At 36.4% G+C, this 23,607-nt stretch overlaps 1 protein-coding gene across 19 annotated transcripts in view; it reads left to right on the top strand.

The window, feature by feature from the left end:
* Positions 1 to 20,652, top strand: part of EPB41L2 (erythrocyte membrane protein band 4.1 like 2) — a 144,050-nt gene extending 123,398 nt beyond the window's left edge. For 7 of the 19 annotated variants that reach the window (XM_027880578.1, XM_027880579.1, XM_027880575.1 and 4 more), the window contains 11 exons: positions 97 to 159; positions 2,905 to 3,051; positions 4,433 to 4,537; positions 7,321 to 7,470; positions 8,486 to 8,539; positions 8,751 to 9,311; positions 11,060 to 11,182; positions 11,646 to 11,744; positions 13,766 to 13,846; positions 16,348 to 16,486; positions 19,417 to 20,652. In XM_027880578.1, the coding sequence (XP_027736379.1) occupies positions 97 to 159; positions 2,905 to 3,051; positions 4,433 to 4,537; positions 7,321 to 7,470; positions 8,486 to 8,539; positions 8,751 to 9,311; positions 11,060 to 11,182; positions 11,646 to 11,744; positions 13,766 to 13,846; positions 16,348 to 16,455 (1,491 nt within the window). In that variant the 3' untranslated portion in view covers positions 16,456 to 16,486; positions 19,417 to 20,652. The remainder of the gene's footprint in view (positions 1 to 96; positions 160 to 2,904; positions 3,052 to 4,432; positions 4,538 to 7,320; positions 7,471 to 8,485; positions 8,540 to 8,750; positions 9,312 to 11,059; positions 11,183 to 11,645; positions 11,745 to 13,765; positions 13,847 to 16,347; positions 16,487 to 19,416) is intronic. The other 12 variants (XM_027880582.1, XM_027880583.1, XM_027880589.1 and 9 more) reach the window with 12 other exon arrangements.
* The last annotated feature ends 2,955 nt before the right edge of the window (positions 20,653 to 23,607 follow it).

The raw sequence follows: 23,607 nt of genomic DNA, 5'->3' as shown, positions 1-23,607 counted from the left end.
TTTTTTTTTTTTTTTTTTTTTTTTTTTTTTTTTTTTTTTTTTTTTTTTTTTTTTTCTTTTTTTTCTTTTTTTTTTGTGTGTGGTTTAATTTCACAGATCAATTCCTTGAGAGTAGACGGGGAAAATATTTATGTCAGACATAGCAATTTAATGTTGGAGGTTTGTATGTAATGTGAAAAATACTCTCCATTCTCACGGGCTGCCAGGCTGCATGGGATGGGAGGTCACTTGCAGGCTGTTATGGACACAGTGCATGAAGTGCATGGGGAAAACCAGCTTGGAAATGTTGCATGTTATCATTCTAGTTTCTGAGTTTAAATTAAAAAAACCAAACAAAAAAAATCCAAAAAAACCCCACAACAAAACCTCATCTTGAACCTTGAATGTATATTTGTATATTTTTGCAAGATGTCTTCAAGGTGGCAACTGGGAATAATAGCCCTATTTAGATAAAGCAAACACATGGGTCCAATTCACAATTGTAAACAGATTTCTGTATATTGTTTCTCAGTGTATGCATTTTCTGTTGAGCAGGGTTTCTAGCTTTTGCCAGTTTAATCAACCTTCATCAAATACATTAGCTGAATAAAAGGAGTTAGGATCAAGCATAGAAGTTTAGAAAACTAGTTCTGGTTCTGACACTCGTTGATTTTAGGAGCGTTGAGAAATGATGCAAGGATCAGATATTCAAAATTAATGTTTAGATATCTTCTGAAATATTTGCTTTACTTCCATTTGAAAAACAAAAAATAATTTTTGCTTCCTGAAGGTTGGATTTCGTTGAAGATGCACAACAGCAAAGTGCTATGAACAGTAACGTTCATAGGTAGTGCTTACTCACTGAAGTAGAGATTTTTATTATAAGAATTTTCACATAGACTGCTAATCTCGATTATTTAATCGGAGACTGTAGTTGTAATCAGTATCATTTAACTTGTAGTTAATAACTTAAGCTAATACCTGAAGATGTTTTAGAAAATTCTACTGCTGTCTTTATTCATCCAGATAGGGCTATAAATAATTCCCTTTGTCACAAAAACGGTCTCATTAAAAGTCAGTGGTTTTGTTCAGTAAAATGGAGTTGTATGGATCGCAGTAACCCAACTAATGTTTTATGGCTTTTTGCAGCTTTTGATCACTATTGAAAATTTGCTTGTGTATAACTTACTAAAGCACTGAAAGTGTGCATTGCGTAACTGTGCTTTGATCAAGTCCAAGAAATGTGCCTTGTGTCAAGCCAGGACAGGTTTTAAAATAATGACATGATTGTTATAAGCTTCAGTTGTATAATTGAATGCCTTTGGCATAAGATTTTACTTCACTCAGGAAATACAAACTTTAGGAGGTCATATCTAATGTCTCATTTGTTAGTCCAGAATGAAAAGTGGTCTTGTGAAAATACAAGCCTACCGAGCTGCCAGAAGGGGAGAGATTCAAGTGTTCAAATCGCACGTAGGATTATTCAGAGAATTAGGAAACAGATGTGCAGCACCACTGGGGCTGAAGATGCAAATGAAAAGAAATTAGAACTAATAAATTTGGGGTTGGATTTTTTTATGACTTAATATGAGGCGTCTTTGCATTGTGATCACTGGTAATAAAAATCCTACCAAGTTAAAGTAAAATTTCAGAATGATCTGCTAAAAAGTATGTAAAATCTTTGTACAAATCCAGATTCTTTACCTACCTTATTACTTCTGATCACGTTCTTTTGACAAAACTTCATTAATAATTGTCTGCAATGATAATATTTAATTTTAATCTTCTGTCTTTTAATTCTTTACTGGAAATGGACTGGAGGCTTAAACTTGAACTTAACAAAAGAATACTGAAAAACATCTTGTGTTAGAGTGAGCATAAGCAACACAGGGTTTTCTCAAGACCTGGAATGCTGGAAGGAGGACACATTATAAACACAGGGTGAAATCTGCTCCCCCCACCAAAGCCCAGCCTTTGTATTTAAAGGATAATGAATTTCCAAGAAAGCTAAGCAGATATGTTTTCACCTGATTACCAGAGCAGTTATGTTTCTGGATATCTCCTGAACCTTACCTCTACTCTGTATCGGTACAAAGTGAAAAACTAGCCTGTAATTATTTGATCCAAGGTGCTGCAGTTTAGCCTCAAGGGGTCATCACAAATCTAATTCGGTATTCACACGGTGGTGTCTCCTTTGGCATTGGCCTATGGAGGTGCAATTCAGAGAGTTCATTTCTTTGGTATTGCCATGCACAGAAACTATTCCTACTTGTCTCTGTCTGCTGTCAGGTTCTTAAATGTGGAACTGGCAGATAACAGGTTTTAAGTCTTTAAATCTGATTCCTCCAGTAAGTTTAAGCCTACATGAGAGGCACAATGAGTAGTCCCTCTGAAGCTAAGCAGGTGTTAGCTGCTTGCATATTTGGCTGTGCAGTACTGTGTTCAAAGAAGTAAGTATTTTTCTTGGAGCTTGTGATATCAAGATAGATGCATTTTTATGCTCCTTGGGTTCAGCTATTTTTACAGCTACCTTCAGTTATGTTAGCTGGGCAGTATTCCGAAACACTTGTTTCTGTACTTACAAATTATAGATGAAAGCAAACAGCAACTGGAAATTATTATTGTTTCAAAGGGCTAATAGTTTCATGTTTTGGATTAAAGTAGTCCTCTGTTAAATAATTATGCACAGTATTATTCTTCCTTTGCTTTAAAATATGGAAGAAACAAAACCAAAAAATCTTGGTCCCTTATATCCTTAAACTTTTTTATTTTAAGGCACTCTCCAGAAGGTCACCTCTTCAGACACAAGGCACTTTCCTTGGTTTGGTTGCTTTTGTTTCCCTTTTTTTTTTTTTTTTTTTTCCAGTTAAGTTTGCTTTTGTTGTCGTGTTTTGTCCTACTTTGTTTTATGTTGCGGGTTGCTAGGACCTGGATAAGACCCAGGACGACTTACTGAAACACCAGGCTAGCATTAGTGAGCTCAAGCGCAATTTCATGGAATCCACACCTGAACCACGCCCAAATGAGTGGGAAAAGCGGCGTATCACACCTCTGTCCCTACAGACACAAGGGGTATGTCACTGCAGACACCTCTCCGCATGTGTCCCCATACAACCCTGTATGTAATACAGTAAATGCAGTTTCTCCTTTAGATTAACACTTTATTTGTCTAATGTAGTGTTTGTTTATACTAAGTGTACATTAACTTTTTAGCACTTACTGTTGGGCCTGATCTTAAATAGTGTGTGGAATTTTATTTTTCTACGGGAACAACTGAATTAGAAGAAAATGGAAGCAATGGCAATATTTTCTGGTATATTAAGGACATCTTAAATTTCATTCTGATTTACACAGATTGATGGAGATAACTTTTCAGTGACAGTAGAACTTTTCCCTGCTTTTTATCTCTTTAACTCTTCATAGACAGCTTGTGCATAAATACACAAATAGTCTGTGTGTTGTTTCAGAAGGACCTTTACATGATCAGCTAATTTATTGTGCTGACTTCTTTAGGACACATTTAATGTAGTTGTTAAAATTTTCTGTCTTAATCTTCAAAAGTCTATAAAACGAATGTATCTACTTTTTATCTATACCTCCTTTCTTACCGAACATTGAAACAGCAGTACGGAAAATAGTTTTCTACAATTATCATCCTAAATGCTTGTGGCTAGAAAGCTACTCAAATAAATTTCTCATGCTGTTGCGAAACTTTTAGTATTATTGGGTTACTTGCAGCTTCTTTCAGTAGAGTAGAAGAGCAAATCAGTCTTCAAAAGCAGTCAGTTTATGTTGTGTTGTTATTCTTTTCTATCAGCATGGTTCCCACCCTTCTCTCCCTAAATGTATTGTCCTATCCCCTAAATTTTTAAGCATTCTTTTCAGTCCACAGAGAGGTGTGCTTTCAGTTAAGCAGGCTTGATGCTACCAAATTATTTTTGTTAATAGGAATTATTTCAGTAAGATATGTAAGCAATCTGAACTGTGAGTAAGTCCATACAGATAACAGTTACTGACTCTATGGATCACTTCTTTAATGGCTATTTTGTTAATTTATGGTCACTGCCAAGAAATTCCTCAAATTCCTGAGTAGTACCTTAATATTTCTATACATAGTGCTATCTGCAGAGGTACAGATGGTCATATTTTCAAATAGTCATGACACATTGGTTCATTTAATAGCGATATAGCTAAATATATTTTTGGTTAAAACAGACATTTATGTAGAAGTGTAACTTAGTTTTTATTTTATGGTTGTGTGTACTTTTTGTGTTGATTTCTTTGCATTGAAGTTGAGGGCCCCTCCAAGTTATTCTGTTTTGTTTTGGTTTTTTTTCTCCTCACCTAGTATGTTCTGTCACTTTCCGATGGTTTGGTTTTATATTATGTATAATGTATGTCTGTCTCATTGCATGTTGATTTACATTGGTTTTATAAAATGAAAACTAAATAGAAAAAAGGGGACCACATTTTCCAAGTGAAAACGCTGCCTGGGAAGGAGAAACAATGGATTGCAATGCCATGGATTGCTGGAGCAAAACCAGAGGAAACCGATAAGGTGGCTGCCCTGAAACCTACTGCCTTTTTGCTGTATCTGCTGCGGGCTAGCTTGGGCGCTTCTTTCTTTTTCTTTTTTTTTTTTCTTGATGGAAATAACTTTTTAAAGCCAGTACTGAAAGGATAATGTTGGGTTGTGAACTGGGATCTCTGTGTATCTGTATATATACACACATATGAATGCCAGCAACATTTTGCTTAAACATCACACTAACTGTGAAGTTCTGAATTGCTACTATTTGAAAAGAAAAACAGTTTTTCACTGGAAAATTACTGTATTTGATGTGACAGGGATGACAGCAAAATATGTATTTCCATTCTATATGGAAATAATTGCCTGCAGTTATTTGACACTTCACAAAGGAACTTTTTGCTTTATGTGTTCATTATTCAAATCAATAATGCTGTATAGGTAGCTTTGTTTCAAAGGCCGCCTGGTTCTGAGTACCTCCCCACTTCTGTACCTCTCTTTTCATCCAGGAAAGGTAGGGAGGTTTTGTCCCTGATAAGCTGGTTTATTATCTGTGCAATGAAAAGCACTATATAACCAGTGGGACTAGTAGCAGTGTGATAGTGATGAGGAGTAGCAACTGTGATGTTGCTATTTTACATCACTTTTGGTCTATTAGGTTAATGTGAAGCTGTCAGTCCTATTTCAGTAACACATATAAATATGATGACTGGGAAACTGTATTTCCATCCTGAATTATTTGTTGATGGGTGCAGAGAAGTCTGTGTTCAAGTCTTGTTACCCCCAATTTATAAACTTGCTGGTATTAATAGACTCAGTCATATCTGTGGACTTCATGTATTCTCACCTGTCCTTTAGGATAGTTGGACAATAGACAAGAATAAAGCAGGGATACTACTGCTAGTATTCTTTCCTTTCATCCTTCTTTTGCTCCAGTAAAAACACTTGTAAACAAGTAATTTTATGTGTATGAGAAATGTTGCTTTGGGTACATCTCTTTAATGCCACAATTCTTCTATGTCACCGTACTCTCAAAAGCGCACAGCATCTGTGACTTAATTAAAAAAAAAAATCATGCTACATTGAGATGTATGTTACAAATAACTACATTAAATGTTTTTCTTTTATGGATACTCACAATATTTTTTCCTTTAATCCATTCCCTGCAGCTTGTAAACAGTATTTCATGTCAGAATGTATGACTGTGTACCAGATGGAATTTGCCAGGAATTTAAACATCTTCACAGGCTGATACAAAATTGATGAAAAGTGCCAATTCTATCTATACATTTAATCATTTTTACTAAATGCCTCCTCAGGGAACAGGGGTTATATTATCAAACAAATTGTGTCGCTAGGGTTTTCCTTTTAAAAGACTAGAAGACCCAAAAATTTGAAGGTGGTAAAATTCAAAGCAATGGGCAGTATGTAATCTCTTTAATTGTATATATAAGAGATGGGGGTGAGAAAGAGAAACACAGTTTGACCACATACCACATAAAGATTTTGGTTTTCCCCTGCTTTTTTTTAACTGCTTTGAGTGATTAGAAAACAAGGTACCAGAGCATGGTAAAAGGAGGATCATGAACATTTTTGCCATTTGATGTAATATGTTAACGTATGAACATTTACTGGGTGTAGTAAACTAGGGAAAGAAAGTGGGGATGACGAACGCATTGCCCTGATGGATATTCAGTGTTTCATGAAGGCAGATTTAATAACTTTCCTTAGCCACCTTTGAGATAAAGTTTAAATTTTATTGTAGGGAAAAACAATGTAGGAGTTCTTTCTCTTTTCCTTCTCTATTCTTCTGCATGCCATATGTGTTGCAGTATATGCACAGTAGCATGGTGTAACTTCTGTTGGTTTGGATTCTACATTGCTACTCCCACGGTGAATCCACAAAGGCTGCAGTTGTCTGCATGGCACCTTGGCTTTCCTCTGGCATGTGCTTCTGCCATGATTCTCTGTAGTGCTCTTTTCTAAGACTGTAGTGTCTCTTACGGAATGTTGCCGAAGTGTGTGTTATGTCCCTGTTCAGTATTTGTACATTGTTGGCTTTTTATTTTAACCTCTTTTACTTCTAACTTCTTATGAGAGCTCGTTGAAAGAAATCTGGAATAAAGAATTTTAGCCTTTTCAGAGGGCTTGTACCCACATAAATTTTTTAAGTTTGCTTACCCATACAGATTTATAGTCCTACAGAAAACAGACGAGACTATGAACATGACTTATGCTTTAAAGCAATTATAGACTTTTATGTATGTTTAAATAAAACTAGTTTTCCCAGTAAAATGGGAAAGGCTTTTTGAAAACAGATTTTTAAGAGACACGAATTTGCTTAGGTTATTTAAGCATTTGAAAAACCTATATGTAACATTTATTATAAATAAATAAGAAGTATTTTAACATTTCAGCATTGTGGGTATGTATTCCAAGCAAACGTGTCTGACAGCTCTGGGCTCTGCGCCAGCTGGGCATTAGGTGGTGTCAAAAATGGATTTTTAAAGGGGAAAAAATACCCCAGCAGTAAATACGGAGTTACCACCTAAGTAAACCGCTCTGTCTGGGAGATCGGTGTGAACGTCGATGTTTCCAATTCCCGCAGTGTGCTGTTCACGGTGGAGGCACGGCTGTGCTGTGTGTCCCCCCCACGTCCCCGTCTCGCCCCGGGGGCTGCCCGTGCCCCGCTGCTCCCGCCGAGCCCTTCGCCTTTGTCACGTCTCTCTCTCGCCCGACCTTTCCTTTGTAGGTGGCTGCCGCTCCGCTCGCCGCTGTCTAATTCTTTCCTTTCCCTTCTCTGACCCGTCTAGAGCCTAGAAGAGGAGATAACCTCCATTTTGTTTAGTAAGGAGGGCTTTGGCGCCAGCACCAGAGGGCCCTTCGCCGCCGCCAGCCCGGGGCCAGCAGAGGGCGCTGCGGGGGAACAGACCGGCGCCAGCGCCGCGGCCGCGCCGCCCCAGGTGCTTGGGCGTGGGTCAGGATCCCCTCCGCTCCCAGGGCGCGGGGCCACCGCCTGCCTGCGCCCACGTGGGCCTGCGGTCGTGTGCCCCGGCCAGTCAGCTGCCTGCTAGTATTAGAGGGGGAGAGAGATCCAGCTGGAGAGCAAAATTCTGAGCCTGCAGCGCTCCAGGAGCAGGAAGGAGTCGGTGCTTGTTTTAGGCTTTACCCTCCCCTAGGTGCTTTGCTTGGTTAACAGCAATAAAAGCTAGGATTAAGTCACAGATGATGTGCTGATTTTTGTGTTCTTATCATTTGAACTCTTGATTTTGCTGCAAACTGCTCACTAAAAATACATTAGATTAAAAAAAACCCTACCCTAACTACCTAATGTATCATTTACAGTGGGTTCTCTGGGATATCCATCACAGATCATTTTGTTATGGAACAAATACTAATATAGCTGCTTTAGTATCATCATCTTGGCTCCAAACTGAATTCTAATGGGATCTTCTTGGTAATCATATATTGCTGTTCTGACAGCTTGCCTCCCTAAACAGTCTTCCTCTTATCTATTAAGTTTCGTAAAGTAACAGACCAAAGATGAGCAACTATTAAACCCATATAATAATGTATTCCTTATTTCTTTTTAAATTATGATAAACTGCTAGTAGAATGTTAATTTATTTTTTCTTTTTACTTTCCCTTAACATTATGTATTCTTAATTCATGACTTAACTGAGCGAAGTAACTGCCTTGGTAGCATCCCTGGCCAATGCATTCATGCTTTTTGTTTTCAGGCTTTCGTAATTCAATTCTTATGCCAGTTATTAATATCCACAATACTTACCTACTTTTGATAAACATTTCAAAGAAGTGTGAGGAAATGAGCATAGTTCTATGTGAATGTTGCAGTGAATACTCAGTATCTGTCTAGTATCACGTATATACATTCCTAAAAGCTTGCTTGGAGGATGTTGCGCTGTTGAAAAGGGTTATGCATTGATTTTTGTCCTCTGATTGCTTTTTGTTCCACAGAGACATGCTTCCAGAGCAGAAGGGCCTTGTACTGGAGTCAGCGATGCTGATAAGGTTCTACAGATTTTTTTCCATGACTAAATTTGGCTCTTAACTCTTCCAATCCATCTTCATTCTTCTCTTCCTTTTTCAGTTAACCATCACAACCATCTTTTGTCTTCTACATGACATGAACCAGCCATCAGCTAATTTTGTTTATTTCATTTTTATTTATTCATATACTCTACTTTTGTTTTTTTCCCCTCATCCATGTTTTTTTGTGCAGAGTTCACATGAGACTCTGGACATAGTGGAGGAGAAGAAGCAGGCAGAGTTTGGGATAGAAGAAACAGTAGTCATAGACGAAACCAACAAAGGGAAAATGCAAGTTGCCACTGATGCTGGGGAAACGTGTAAGGTGGAGCATCTGTCAAAAAAGGACTCTTCATCATTGCCATCAGATAGTAGCAGCAGCAGCAGTAGTAGTGAGAGTGAGGATGAAGAGGTGGGAGAATACCAGCCACATCATAGGGCAATTGAGGAAGTCATCAGGGAAGAACAGGAAGAAGAGGAAGACATGAAAACGAAAGAACATGAAGAAAAAATTCAACATGTGGAAGCCACACCAGAAGGCAGTAAACTAAATGTACCAGTTGAGCCCACACAAGTTACAGCTGAAGATCTGGTCCAGAAAAATACAGTTACCATAGCTACAGAAGAGAAGAAATTGTCAGAGCAAGTTAAGCAAGATTTAGGTCAAGAAAAAGAGGAGGAACAGCTCAAACTCAATGGAGATGTGTCTCATGTTGACATTGATGTTGCACCACAATTAATTTGTTGTTCTGAGGTAAATGGTAGAACAGTATGACAACTAGATTAAGTGGAGATATTTCTTGGGGTGAAAGATATACCTGCCTTTCTTCTTCTCCTATTCCTCCACATCTTCTGGCATCCAACAACATTCAGATCATTTGGAAGGAGAAACCACTGTTGAGCAGTGAAATTCTGTCTCCTTCAGTTATGGTTTCTGACTTTTTGCTAGAACTGAGTGAGAATCACCAGTAAGGCAAACCTTCCGAAGACTGATATCTCTTTTTTTTTTTTTTTCTCCTCATTTTATATGCACTTAGTTAATGTATATTTATTATTTACATGTTTCAGATGTTTTAAGTCTTGTCTTGTCTATTTGTCAATTGTTTTTGACAAGTCCATGACATGTAATTGTGATTGGAAAGTTATTAGAAAACACCTGTCACAAATTTTTGCTTCTTCTTCCCCCCCCCCCCCTTATTACTCACGGTTTTTCTTACCTTTTTCTTTTTTCTCCTTCTATATTATGGATTTATAGGCTAGTATATGTATGGCTAGAAATTGCATAGGTGAGGCAAATATAACAGTGGTTCTATGAAGTCTTCTAGTGGTGTAGATTTTAAGGAAAAAGTTCCTTGCTGGGCAAACTTTATAAAGAAGCAGAAAGGTAAAAAATGAAATGCAGAGATGTATGTCTTGGTAAGGTCATGATCTGCTGAGTTTTTCAACAATTAGATGGTTTTTTTGGTAGTTATCTACCTGCTTGTTCTTGTAATGGTGGCAAAATTTTTTCTTTGCTTTTAAATCCGGGCATATTTTTTGCACATACAGCTGTTATGATTAATGATATGAAAGAATTAGTTTATTAGACCTTTAGAATTTGCAAGCACCTATGCTTCTTAATAGCACAGATAGTTTAGGGAAAGGGGAGAAGGGCTGCTGGGTGTGCAATTGTGTAGAGGGAAAGAAAGGGGGTTTTTTTTGTTTTTTTCCTGGGATTTTACCGCATGTGTATTCAAAATAATGGGAGATAGCAGCTGATGTATCTAGAAAAATATCAAAGACCTTTAGTTCATAAAAACATTGAAAATCTGCTACAGTAAGATAAGTCATGAGTTCACTAACTTAGAGACCCTGCGTCAATTGCTTTCTTTGTGATGTTGCAGAAAACACCACTAGCTAACTCTAAATGGCTTTTTAGGATCTTTGTCAAAAGAAGTCGTTGACTTACAGAATTCTTACATTGAATGTAGGCTGCTTAAAATCCAGTTGTCAAAGGTGTTTTTCTGTTCCAGAAGTAGTACGTGTTAATATGTTAAACTTTTATGTAATTTCCTTGGAATTTCTAGTCTTGATTTGCAGACTAAAGAATGATAAGTATTTTCCCAGATTAATTCTAATATGAAATTTATCCATCTGAGCTAGCTATTAATTTCTTTATGCAAACTAAGATTATTTTTTTTTTCCTAGTGATGGCTTTTACACATTTTCAGTACATGCGTTGCAGCTTTGGTTTAGCAGTTGCCCTCTGTGATATGTACTGTTGGCTGAAATACTGAACTTTGGCAAGGTTATTAGGACGATAAATTTTCTTATAATGTTATGTAGATAGATGTTATGTAGAGGGCTGATGTATTAATCTTCATTTCATTTTCTTTACTGCATGCTTTTTGATTGGGAAGCCAACCAAATATTTATCTTACTGTTGATTTTCTTGAGCTTTCCTGTTCCACTTTACAAACTTCTTCTGTCTTTTGAATTGATTGGTTATTTCTTGCATCACAGCCTCCAGTAGTGAAAACAGAGATGGTAACCATTTCAGATGCCACGCAGAGAACTGAAATCTCCACTAAAGAAATTCCAATTGTGCAAACAGAAACTAAAACTATCACATATGAATCTTCACAGGTATGGTGACTGGCTTGTTATATTGTTTGCAAACTGATTTTTATTCCAGTTATGTAGGTAAAAATAGATAATGTCCAAAAATGCTTTTCAAAAGCACATACTTTCCTGCTAGCAGATAAGGTTATACTTTGGCTATGAATTAGATAAGTAGACAATTAGTTCAGAAGTTCAAGTTGTTTTTTTCTAAATAAAGATTTAGTTGCTGTCTGCAAATGTATAACTCATTTTTGGAAACTTGATTAAAATATCTTATTGCTCCTGAAAGGACCACATAACTGTGATCATGATGTTTCCACAGGAATGAGCCTTAACAATAGTCTTACATGACTTTGTAAACTTAGACGGCTTCTATTTAGATTTCTGTTCTAAGGGAACTAAAGAATGTGAAAACCAGCCTTTTCTCTTGTGAAAACAAAATTTTTAAATGCCAAAATACAAAAATACCTTTTTCTTTTCCTTACAGCTTGATGGCAGCGCTGGTGGCGATGCCGGCGTGCTGGTGAGTGCACAGACAATTACGTCGGAGTCCGTTTCTACTACCACAACTACACACATCACAAAGGTAAAATATGTTTAATGCCTTTATTAACTAAAAAAGAAATCCAGCTCTCCAAACACAACCCTGCAGGAAGTTTCTCATATATCTGTTACTTCGTCAAAGAAAACTGACTTGAAATGGAATGAATTCATTCCAGGCATGTGTGACAGTTAATCATTCTGTACACAAATTATTGAACAGAGAAGCTCTAATAATAAGCAGGAATATCTGGGAACAGGACAGGGAAAGGGGGAAAAGTATCATTAGTGTTTTTTCAGTGTTTCATGTAGGTCTTATTTCACTGTTTGTCAAATGAGTATGTAACTAAATTTTTACAGTTTCGGTCCTGTCATCACTCACTGATATCCTACAGAATCCTTTGCTAATGTTGCTGGTTTGTCCTTGTTCTGCAGGAGCCTTGCTAATGGCCTCAGTTTGAAGGATGAACTGAAACAATCTTTTCTCAGCCTTTGCACTGATGATCCTTGTGCCACTAGGTTTAGAGCTTATTTAAAAACAGATCATTGCATTAGATTACTTTGCAAGCATATTTGGGTGCTGAATGATTTGCTCTGCGTTCCATGCTGGAAAAGGAAAGGAGAACTCAAGTGTTAATAGGATATCACATCTGTTTCAGTCTCATATAATGTTTCATACCAGAGCATGTTAGAACTATCAAAGTGTGATGATGATTATTGTTAATTTATGTAAATATTTGTCAAAGTTTAGGCATGCTTAAACAACAGAGTTTTTAACTTTTGTCTTTGAACTCATAACATCTTTTTCCAAGAAAATTACAGGAAGCGTTGTTTAAGGTAAAGAAAAGGGAAGAGGGAAACAAAGTGTGAATTTAGGATTTCTCTCTCTCTTCTCTAAGACACAGAATTTTCTTAACATGGCAGAATCGAACAATAATTCACTGTTCCCTGGATGGATTTTCTGAAAATTGAAAGTTGTATTCACAAAATTACAGTGGAAAGATAATTTTAGAAAGGGAAACACATGAAATAAAGAATCTCAGAACTGAAAATGCATATGCTTTGCTATACAGACTGATTAACAGGTCCTTTTCAGTCTCCTGCTCCCTTTTGGAATTATTAAGCCACCACCTTTTTAGGAAAAAGTCTTTAATAAATTTAACCACAGTTTTGAGGGGAACTGTATATTTACTTATGAAGTTCAAATGTCAAATAATCCTGCATTTTGGAAGGAACCATTAAAGGAAATAGTTTCAGTCTTGTCTTCTACTAAAAAGAATTACTGGGATTACCATGATGCAGCAGATCCCTATCTGTTTTGAATTGATGATAAGTGGTCGGTAACAAGATTTTGAATCTTCTAAACCAACTTTCTGTTTTATGTCCTAAACTGTTCCTTGTTGATAAAGGGACCTGCCAAAATAATTTCAGTGTTCTAGTGGTGTTTTTAACAGAGTGATCTTGGATCTTGTCTAGTATGGTCACAATATTTAAGTAGAAGTTTATTCTTTTCTCATATACAGGCTGATTAAAAAGAAAGGGAAACAATGTTATTTCTGTGAGAATTTTTTAATACGCTAATCAATAGAGTAAGAAATTAAGAAACAAAGCACAAGACTATTCAGCAATGTGAAATTGGTTGAAAATATATCACAAAGATCCTTGAATGGCAGAACTGAAAACCAGATCGTCTTTGTATTTAAGGGCATAGGATTATGATAGAGGAAAGGCCCATGATAGATGGGTTGAAATAAAAGAGAAGACTCCTGGAATTTCCATCTTGCCAGATTTATATGATTGAAGAAGTTGGAATTAAGAGTTTGTCAAACATGAGCTCCAATAACACAAGTAACTGTTTACTGCTTGGTTTTTCTCAAGTTTAGCAATTGCTAGAATGTGACTGTGTAACTGAAAAAGGAAAGGGTGATTTAGCACTGAGAACATTTATTTCTAATTGCAACTCAGACACAGAAATTTATTTGCTTCAGTGCAGCAGAAAGGAGTGCTTTGTGGAAATACAGAATAATTACAAGGATATGTTGTTTTTTTTTTTACTGCCATCTGTAGATGGTAAAAGGTGGAGTATCAGAAACAAGAATTGAGAAGCGAATAGTCATTACTGGAGATGCAGATATTGACCATGATGAGGTATGTAAACTGTTAACACTTACACTGTGTTTTTTGTAGTCCAGTGAGATCTAGGTGATATTTCAGACACCTCAAATAAAGGAAAGTTAGAGAAGTTGAATAAGAGGATCTAGAAAGACCCTAAGATAGTTAATTGTGCTGTAGTTATGAAGCAGTCATGTTTTGTGCATAAGGAGCCTTTTGAATATAAATGAAAAGAAAAACGAGCATTTGTAAATTTGCATCACAGATCATGTGAATGGATTTTTACTATTTTTAAAAGATTGCTTTTTTTGGAAGAGACCTAGTTTATTTAGTCATTGGGAGGAAGAGCATTACTGAAATAATCTAATTTTGATACGTTAATCTGGATAGATGGGAGTCTTTACTGCATTTTGTCAGCAACTTCTAAATGCAGCGCTCGTTTTGACTGAAAATTTTGGAATACATTAAAGCATAAACTGCTTGAATCTAAAAATTAGTTTTTGACCTATATTTTTAGAATTATGTGTAACAAAAGTGATTGTTGTTCTGCTGGAATCTTATATCTTCATCCGTAGTGAAGCAGCATTTCACAATGTGCTAGAAACTAAGGTTAAAGTCACTTCTACCTGCCCAATTAATAAGGCTGAATTTAAGCAATACACAGGAAAATAATTGACAAAATTCAATTATCTAGTCTTTGTAGTTATGGTTACACAATTTTTGTTTCATTTAAGAAACTATAGTAACCGGCAGTCAACAGTCACTGGATAATACAAATGGAAAAGTCTATCTTGTGCATAAAGTTGTTGTGAATCCATTTCTAGCTTTATGAAAGCTACACAAATCAACATAACAGGCTTTAATTTAACTTCTGAATTGTAATATACCAAGAGTTCTCAAGGAATTTATTTTTACATTTTGATTTGCCTCCAGAAAGTGGCTCTTGACAAGTTGAATCTCTTCTTGAAACTCTTAAATGACAGGACTGTTTAGCATCAGGCATGGCTGTTCTTTGCCTTGACACACTCACTTCAGATGTCTGGAAAGGTCACAAATACCTTTAGTATACCAGACAGTTCTCTAAGCCCTTCTTTATTTTGAAATAACTGAGTAATGAAGTAAAAAAACAAAGAAAAAAAAATTATAAAAAAGGGAGTACAAAAAGTTTAAAGCAGCAGTGAGCAGCTTTTAAGAGATTTAAGAAATATCTACCACTTCAGTGAATGTGGAACTCCTTAAATGCCCAAACTACGTGCTGGATGTTTTTTGTTTTGTCTTTTAGCTCCCTTCATTTTCCATAGGAAAATAATACTCTAATTTGGAGTTTCAGAATAGGAATTCTTGTATTAAGTTGTTGCAATTCAACAGTTGGAGACAGTGTTTTTTCATTATTTATGGTTTAGTTATAAACACTGGTTCCTTAATCTTAACAGGCACTTTTTTAGAAATCTCCTTTGTTCTACAGAGTTTACACTCAGCATATTGTAAAAGAGAAACTAATAAAATATAGTTAGGATTAATAATTCAACAAACATCAGTATTATACTGGTGCACATGTACCATGTATGTACCATGTGCATTTTGTATGACTTTCCTTAGTAGGCCTTCAAATTTATTACCATATGACAGTTAGGGTGGCTTTGTCTTCTTAGTTCCATTGTCTTCTGCTTTTTTCTTGGGTTAGGTTCCAGCAGTAATACAGCTCATGGAAATAAGATGTAGTTGAGGGCAAGAAATAAAAGGTCTCATGTGCTCTTTTGCCTGTTTTGACTCAGAGGCTGCTCTTATGTTGTTGACTGTGATGTAAAATAGACTATTACATTTCAGTTAGAACAGACCTACAATGGTCGTCTAGTCCAGCTGTGTATATTGGTACATTGCTTAGGAAGATAAAATTTCTTAAAATGGGGAGGAAGGATTGTAAGAAGCTGAGTAATACTTATATTTGTGCTTCCCTTTATTAAGCTAGAGAAATTTCGCTCTAACTAGTACAAGGAGAAAAATGAAGTTCTTATGCTGAGAAAAAAAATTCTGTTACGGTCTTCTTCCAGAGTTTCAGTACCGTACTTAGTATACATTCCAAAGAATCTTCCTGTTTTGTTCAGGAAACTAAAGAGAACTCCTGTTTTTCCATACTGTGTTACATTCTTGTTGAGGCTTTTTGCTAGTTCTGGATTAGGGATTTGCTAGATCTGTTGCAGAAGTTCAAAGGCTTCTGGGGTATAAGAATACTTTTTTTCTCCTGAATTGAGCTATAAAAGTTATCTTAAAACTTTATAGTTATTTGTTACTTCCTGGAAAGCTTGGTAAATTTTTAGCATAGTGGGGTGGGTTTTTTCCTTCTGTTGGGGTTTTGTGTTTTGGTTTGGTTTTTTATTAGGGTTTGGGTTTTTTTACCCTTAATCCCTTCTCAAGTTCAGGAATTCACACTTCTGAAAAATTATGACCAGATTTTCCAAAGCTACTCTGCCGTTCTCTGGATCCACGTGAGTGTCCTTTCAGTGTTGTTGAGTTTCATATTTCAAATACATTTGCAGGCCCTGGCACAGGCAATCAAAGAAGCCAAAGAACAGCACCCTGACATGTCTGTGACAAGAGTGGTGGTGCACAAAGAAACTGAAATTGCTGAGGAAGATGAAGAGTAAAATAAAAAATGTCCTCAAGCAAATACTTCAGGTAAGCTTATAATATAATTGCCACAAGAAAATTTAGCATTGCTTTTCTGTTGCATTCATGTCTTTCAGCTGAAAAATATGGGGCATCTTTGAAATATACTATCACTAAAGGGTGAGTTGAAACAGGTCCTAATAGAAGACTGTTAGTGTAAGAATTTTAAGTCCAATCTGACAGTCATTTTAGTTACAAATATTCCTATATATGCCTCCCAGTCTTGTCACAGGGCTCTCATGGTGTTTCCTACAATGTTGGATATAAAAAAACAAGAAAACAAACAAACAAAAAAAACCCCGGCAATACTGCCCTCCTTCATGTATTCAATAGAAAGGTCAGAATGAACACTGAATAAATCTGCTGTTGCATTTGTTATAGGCTAATGTCGTAAAGCTCCATAACTGTTCGGGGGTGTAAAGCTTCACATTTCCTTTGTTTGTCACACTGTTGATATGAGACTCAAGCTTCAACTTTTTTTCAAACTTGGTGGTTTTTTGTTAATTGTAGATTCAGATTCGAGAAAAAAGTTTTGTGTGGGATGGTTAAATATCAATGGGAGAGATTTATAAGGAAACAAAGTTTAAAAAGCAGTGGTTTTAGGCCTTCGTAGTGAGACTTCCGACTTTTGCTGGCAAGCCTCTATATTTAGGTAGAAGAGCAGAGATGTTAGTGGCACACCTTGAGAGATAATTGTTTTAGTACAATTTCAGGCCTTTAATATGCACTTTGATCAATGTTAATGTAGGAGGAGACAAGGTTAAAAGAAATACATTTTGTGTTTTTTTAAGGGAATTAGAGTAGTTATGATTCTTATTTCCTTAGCTCAGTATTTTATACAATGGTGGTTGTAGCGCGTGGACAAGAGACTTCTAGGTCCTGTGCAGGTGCACATTCCCTTAGTATCGAACAAAGCTTTTTACCAAAGGAAACTGCCTGTCAAACATTTCAACCTGCAGCTTTAGCAGACTGCTAGACATGAGCGCAGTCATGAAGTGCCAGGAATATGTGAAAAATGAGACACTGACTTGATTCCAAATTTGATGTAACCTACTATAGAGAAGGATGTCTTTCACATAATCCTGATAATTCGTTATGTTGAAAAATCTGTTTTATTCTTGTGCCTGAGTTTCCTAAGAGATAAAGATTTCACTGTCAAGTATCACTTCTGGGATCCAGGAGAGATGAGATGTGAGTAGCAGCTTGAGAGACTATGAAGTGCATCTATTGAATGCTGTTCCATGGAAGATGACCTTTATCAAGGAATTGGAGTCTTCCTGTACTAGTCTGATGCATATTTTCAGCTGAAAGACACAGACTAAAGCCTTAGTTTATTTCATTTATCTACAAGTGTCTCTTTTCTTAACATCCAGAGGTGCCTATGTGTGGCTGAGGAAAGGGAGAGCTGGTATAGGTTGCCAGCTGTTGACATGTATATGATCTGTTAAGAGACTGCAAGTGGTGAGATATTTGGGAGAGAATTTCTCTCATCTACTGGCAGAACTGTTGGGTCTCATCACTGCACATGTAACTTCTGGAAGTTTGTCCTGAATTCCTGCTGTGTGCAACACTGCTTAGAGCAGCAGTGTTGAATGCCATGGAAAAGTCTTGAAGATAAGAGTAGGATATCTGCTCTCTGCCTGCAGACAGAAAGTTTATCCACCTTCTCTGTCAAAAGGAGTTCCAGTTGCCTCTCCTAACCTCACACAGACTGTACCAGAACTACAGTGTGTGTTTTGATCATGTGTGTTTAGGCAATACCTTCTGGCCAGCTTTCCTCTGAGCTTCTCAGTGGGTAAATTTACATCATTTTCCAGGATGTAAATCACAGTGGAACTAAGTTTGAGCTGCCTGATTGATTTGGTCAGTTTATTGTGTGTTTGGGAAAGAAATGAATAACTTTTGTTCATAAATGTACAAACCAGATAAATAACATGGATGAAGTTTGGAAGTGCTAGGTCAACACTCACCTGGATATTAATGTTACAGCATTAATACTTTTAAAAATTATTTTTACATTACATAATGCTAGAAACCGTGGAAATAACAAAGGGCATGGGGGTTACTTGGGAGGAAGGACTGGGAAGAGCACCAAAAATGAGGCAGCATTTAAAGAGTTCTGTCTGTTGTCTGAGGGTGGGGTTTTTGAATTTTTTTTGAAACATGCATTGTAGAATGGTGTTTGCAATGTATCAGAGCGTGTCGGATGTTCTTGTCTGAGTTTGCCAATTACTTTACAGGCTCATGGTCTGAAATGCTTGTGAGAGAATAAAAGAGAACATTTCTTCAGCTGCTTCAAGACCTGGGGGCTTGTTTGACTGATGATGCCTTTCAGTTAAACATTAAGGAAAAGATTTAGTAGTCTAAACAAACACAGGCCACCTGAAGCCCCTTAAGTATCTGTCAAGAGCCTTTTGCTCTCCTGTAGCAGCAACTGAAGGGCAGGTGGGACTGCAGAAACAGTGCTAGAAATTGTGCTTAGGCGGTGGAGTCATGCCACTTGAATAGTTGTTTCTAAGGTGTTGAAAGCTCTGCCCTCGTCACTACAGCAATATTGTTTTCGTAGACTTGATTCCTCTAGTAAAAAAGATACTGCATTCTGATTCTGAAGGATTACTAAACAGAAAAAGTACCTTTATTTTTTCATTTATGCACTAGGTTGTGGATTTAATTTTTCAGTAAACCGTGCAAGAAGACACTATTAAAATAACATGAGAATTTTGGGGAGCAAAGATTAATACTTGAAGAAAGAGTAGTACTGTTTGCCTCATGGTTGAATCATGTTTAGTCAATGCAACATTTTTTTTATGAAATTACCTTCTTCACCCTCCCCCTCCAAATCCCTCTATAGAAAAAATTACTTCTTGACTCTGATGTGGCATTCACATAGTATCTGTGACAAATGGTTATGTAACCTTCTGCCTCATTTTCTCTTCCAGAAGTAATAATGATACTGACCGCGAAGGACTGTAATCATTCCAAGTCATCATTACTCTACCGGATCCACCAAGCCCAGCAACGATGACCAGATATCCACGACTTAAATGCCAATACCAAACTCCATTTTAACATCTTTGGTCTATATTCCCTTACAATCTTTCTTGTTTATTTTTTGTAACCACTTCTTAACAATCTTAGAATTTTTTTTTTTTAAATGAAGTTATAGAGGGTATGATCTTCTTTTGCACAAATACTTGTATTTTTGAAACCGATTCTTAATTTTATGAAAGTGAACAAAGCAAGTCTGGAAAGCATTGTTCACTGGAGCAGGTAGTAATTGTGCAGGAAGGAGGATCTTTACTAATTTAGATATAGGGGTTTTTCAAATATTTCAAGTGAAATCTCTTACTGGAGTAATTTACAGAATTTTTTTTCAGACTATTCTGATAAATATAATGATATCACATAAAGTTTTTTATAAAAATACAACATTTGCTAAAATTTGAAAAAATATATTTCTTTGGATAAATTTTATACTGGTATCTCTGTAACTCTTTCTGTTCTAAGGTTCTCCTCTCTGTGGAGCAGAGATGGTTTGGCAGTTTATAGAGGAGAAGGAGTTGCAGACACATTTCTTCTGACTGAGCACTGTGTTCTTTTTTGCACTTTGGTGCCAATGCTCAACTTTTTGCAGACTTTTTTGCTGTCTGCAGCATTCCAGATAAGGAAAGAAGGATGAACAAAATATCTTTCTCTTTTTCCAACAAGAGATGATCTAGGCAGCTTAAAACCGTAGTGCTTTTTTTCTTACTGTGTCCCAACTTCAGTACTTCCATTATTTGAATACATGTGTAGAATGCTCGCTTGCTATTAAACTCACTGTCTCCATGTTAGAACTGACATGTCTGTTACAGAGAAGGTATACATTTCACACGCTTCCTCTAATGGTTACTGCAGGTTTTTAGGATACTGAGTGAAAGCGTAATATGGACTCCATTCATAAAGTAATAAGAGAGTACCATCAGTTGAGACTGCCATTGAGAAAACCTGTTAATTATATTGGGGTTTATTTTTAATTTGTTCTTGCAGGGGGGTTGTTTGTTTGGGGTTTTTTTTGCTGTCAACTCTGTGTATAGTTAAAATGCCAAATTAGATTTATAGCAGCTTGAAGTTGTATTAAGTGATATTTTGCTTTCTGTAATTCTGTTATAAAATAAAGTTGTTTATTCTCTGTATGACTTTTGGCACTCAGACATAAACTTGGAGTATATTTGAAGTGAGCAGATTACTTATAAGAACTGCAATTTTAGAAGTCTCAGAACCTTGAATAGCAGGGATTAGTGCAAGTGGTCTGCAGGGCTGGCAGAAGGGTGGTATAATTGCCTGGCTTTCTAACACAGATACTAAAGTATCAGTGTTTTTAAGACATCTTCCAAAAATCACCCTGGTTTCTGTAGTTTAGAGAAGAAATCCTCAGATGCCAAAACAGAGGAGTTTTGGACATCACAATACAAGTTAGCCTCAGTCTGCAAATGGTTTAGGTGAGTTGACTGAGTTAGGACATATCATGGTCTTTGGATAACAAAATACATCTAAAGCTTCTCCCTACATTCTTTGTCTCTTCTGAGCAATGTATTTTTGGTGTTATTCTCAGTTTAGATGGCTGACATCTGTCAGCATGCTTGCATAACTGAAGTTCTTGGTTATTTTGACTTTGTATAATTTGGATAACATAAGACAACAGTAACAGAGATGTTGATTTCTATACGCATATGGACGTTCTCAGTCACATCCCACATTACCCAGAAAAATAACAGATGACAGGTTCACTTGCTTTTCTTAAGACCTGAGATGTTCCGCCTTTCAAAAGGGGGAAGAGAAACCCATCCAATGTAATAACATAAGAGCATTGCTGCAGCACTGTAAAAGGGTTGTTGAAGAAGTGGCAAGTTTGGATATTTAAGTGTAGGTCAAAATGGACACACATTTTGAGGGATGTCTTAGCAGATATTCCTACAAAAGGATGTAAGAAAAAGCTGTATAAAATCTTTAAGGTATTTTTGATATGGTGTACTACTAGTTGTAGGTCTTGTTTAATAGAAGGAAAGCATTTTGAATTCCTTATTGATATAGATCGTCCTGATTAGTTAGACACTAGAGCAGTACTTTTTTGCAATTGTATTTAATCCCTCAAACTGAAAATATAATATTATTGAAATAATGTGTCACTGAGAGATGTCTTTCTTCAAATACTAATGAGAACCTTCTGTCAGGGAAAACTTAATAGTGTTTTCAGGTCAGCATAGCTTGTGCTCAGTTATTGCTGCCATTGATTAAATGTGTACTAATTAAACAGCCATTGTCATGCAGAAAAACATAAGCCCCAAGTGTGATCAGTCCTAAAAACAGTCAGGTTTTACTGATTCTGATTGTACGCAATTATTATTAGTTGTGCAGTTTTGATGAGTTTTCATTGTTACTTTTTTTATATATGATATATTTGTATAGCAAAAACTGCAACATGCAACAAAAGAAATTGTTCTCAAGGCACTTCACAAGCCAGCTTTATAATACATGGGCAATTTCAAATACAATTACAGGCCCATTCAGCAATTAATTCTCCTTAAATACTTAGAAAAGCAAGTCATGTGAGTCGTACTTAATGCATCTTTCTTTGTATTCATGATCACCTAAGGGTTCTTAATGAATGCTGGAATTGTTTCAGAGATTGTTACCTAGATAAAGGTTTCATAAAGGGCAAGCATGCAACTCCAGTGACAAACTTTTAAAAAACCAAAAGATTTATTGCTCATAGCAAAGAGCAGCTATAGTACAAATTGTTTCTTGTAACATTTTTCTATTTAACAATCAAGCTGAAATTTAGTTTGACCACAGAAGACATCAAGTAGGTCTAATAAAATAAATACCATGACAGATGACAAGAGTCTGTGAGATTTGGTGGCAATCAGAATGACAACTAACTGTACCCTTGGCCAGGATGCCGTGTAAGCTTTTCAGCTTTTAGGCATGTTATAACCATGGAAGTGGGTTACTTGGAACTGCTGGCATTGTGTCCTATCAAACTGACTGCATCTCTGGAAGGTTTGAAATTTCAGAATTTTGGGCTGCTTGGTTGTTTGGGGGTTTTATACTGCACTTGAATAAAGCATTAGAAATATGGATAATTCTTGTAGGGTTAAATCCTACCAGAGTTTTTGGAGGTAAGTATATATATATATGAAGGACTGTACTGGACCAGGCTAAGTGACTAACTCTCCCACATCTCTGACTCTGAGGCTACTGGTAGTTGCCTAGGGGCATGTGTAAGTATAAATACTGTACTAGAAAGTACTTTCCCAAATACTCTTCCAGCTTTCAGCAATTTTCAAAGACTTACTGGTCTGTCAGTCTTTCATAGTTATCTACCTCTGGATTTTTGGCTAATTGCTTTTTGAAAATTTTCTCTGGCAGGCATTTTAACCATTCTGTGTTCCTTAACCAAAAGAAAAAGAACCAAAACCACCTTTCACGTCTTTTGAACCTGCCCCTGCTAGCTTATCTGACAGCATAATTTCAGATACTAGAATGGACACCTAGCAGTCATTCTCTCCAGTCATTCCCCTGCCAATAGCTATTCCACAATTGTTCATCATTTGTCATCTTTTTTGTAGCTTTCCGACTTAACTGTTAAGCCTTTAAATTCTATTCTGGGAAGTGAAGAAGGAGCAGTCAAAGGCAAGAAGGTTTTAAACATGCTTACTGGTTGCAGGTGGAATGGAATGCCAACTTCACATTATTGCTAGTGAAAGGGAGACAGAGGACTCCTCAGTAGAATCATTAACTGAGGACAAATTATTTCCTTACAAGTACTTTTTTATATATATATTTTAGATAAAGCTTTTATAATTTATCTAGACAAAGACTTTGTTCTATGGTGTTATTTAATTTTTTTTCCTTTTTGAAGAAATTATATAGAATACAATGATGTGTTTCATGCCAACATGAAAACAGATATTTCTTGCCATTATTCAACGATGGAACTGAAAACAAGAAGGCCTGAGAATTTTCTTTACATATTAGTTACCATGTCTTGAATGTCAGATCCTCCTACGTTAGCAATTCCAGCTTAATAAGCAATTGTGTCAAAGGCATCCAAGTGTATCTATGTGGCATTATCTTTAGTATCCATA

The sequence above is a fragment of the Empidonax traillii genome, unplaced genomic scaffold (assembly GCF_003031625.1).
Source record: "Empidonax traillii isolate 1590-97213 ecotype Southwest subspecies unplaced genomic scaffold, ASM303162v1 scaffold72:size2462915, whole genome shotgun sequence".
In the NCBI taxonomy this organism is placed as follows: Eukaryota; Metazoa; Chordata; class Aves; order Passeriformes; family Tyrannidae; genus Empidonax; species Empidonax traillii.
The sequence above is the reverse complement of the archived record's forward strand: the minus strand, read 5'-3'. Positions and strand labels throughout refer to the sequence as shown.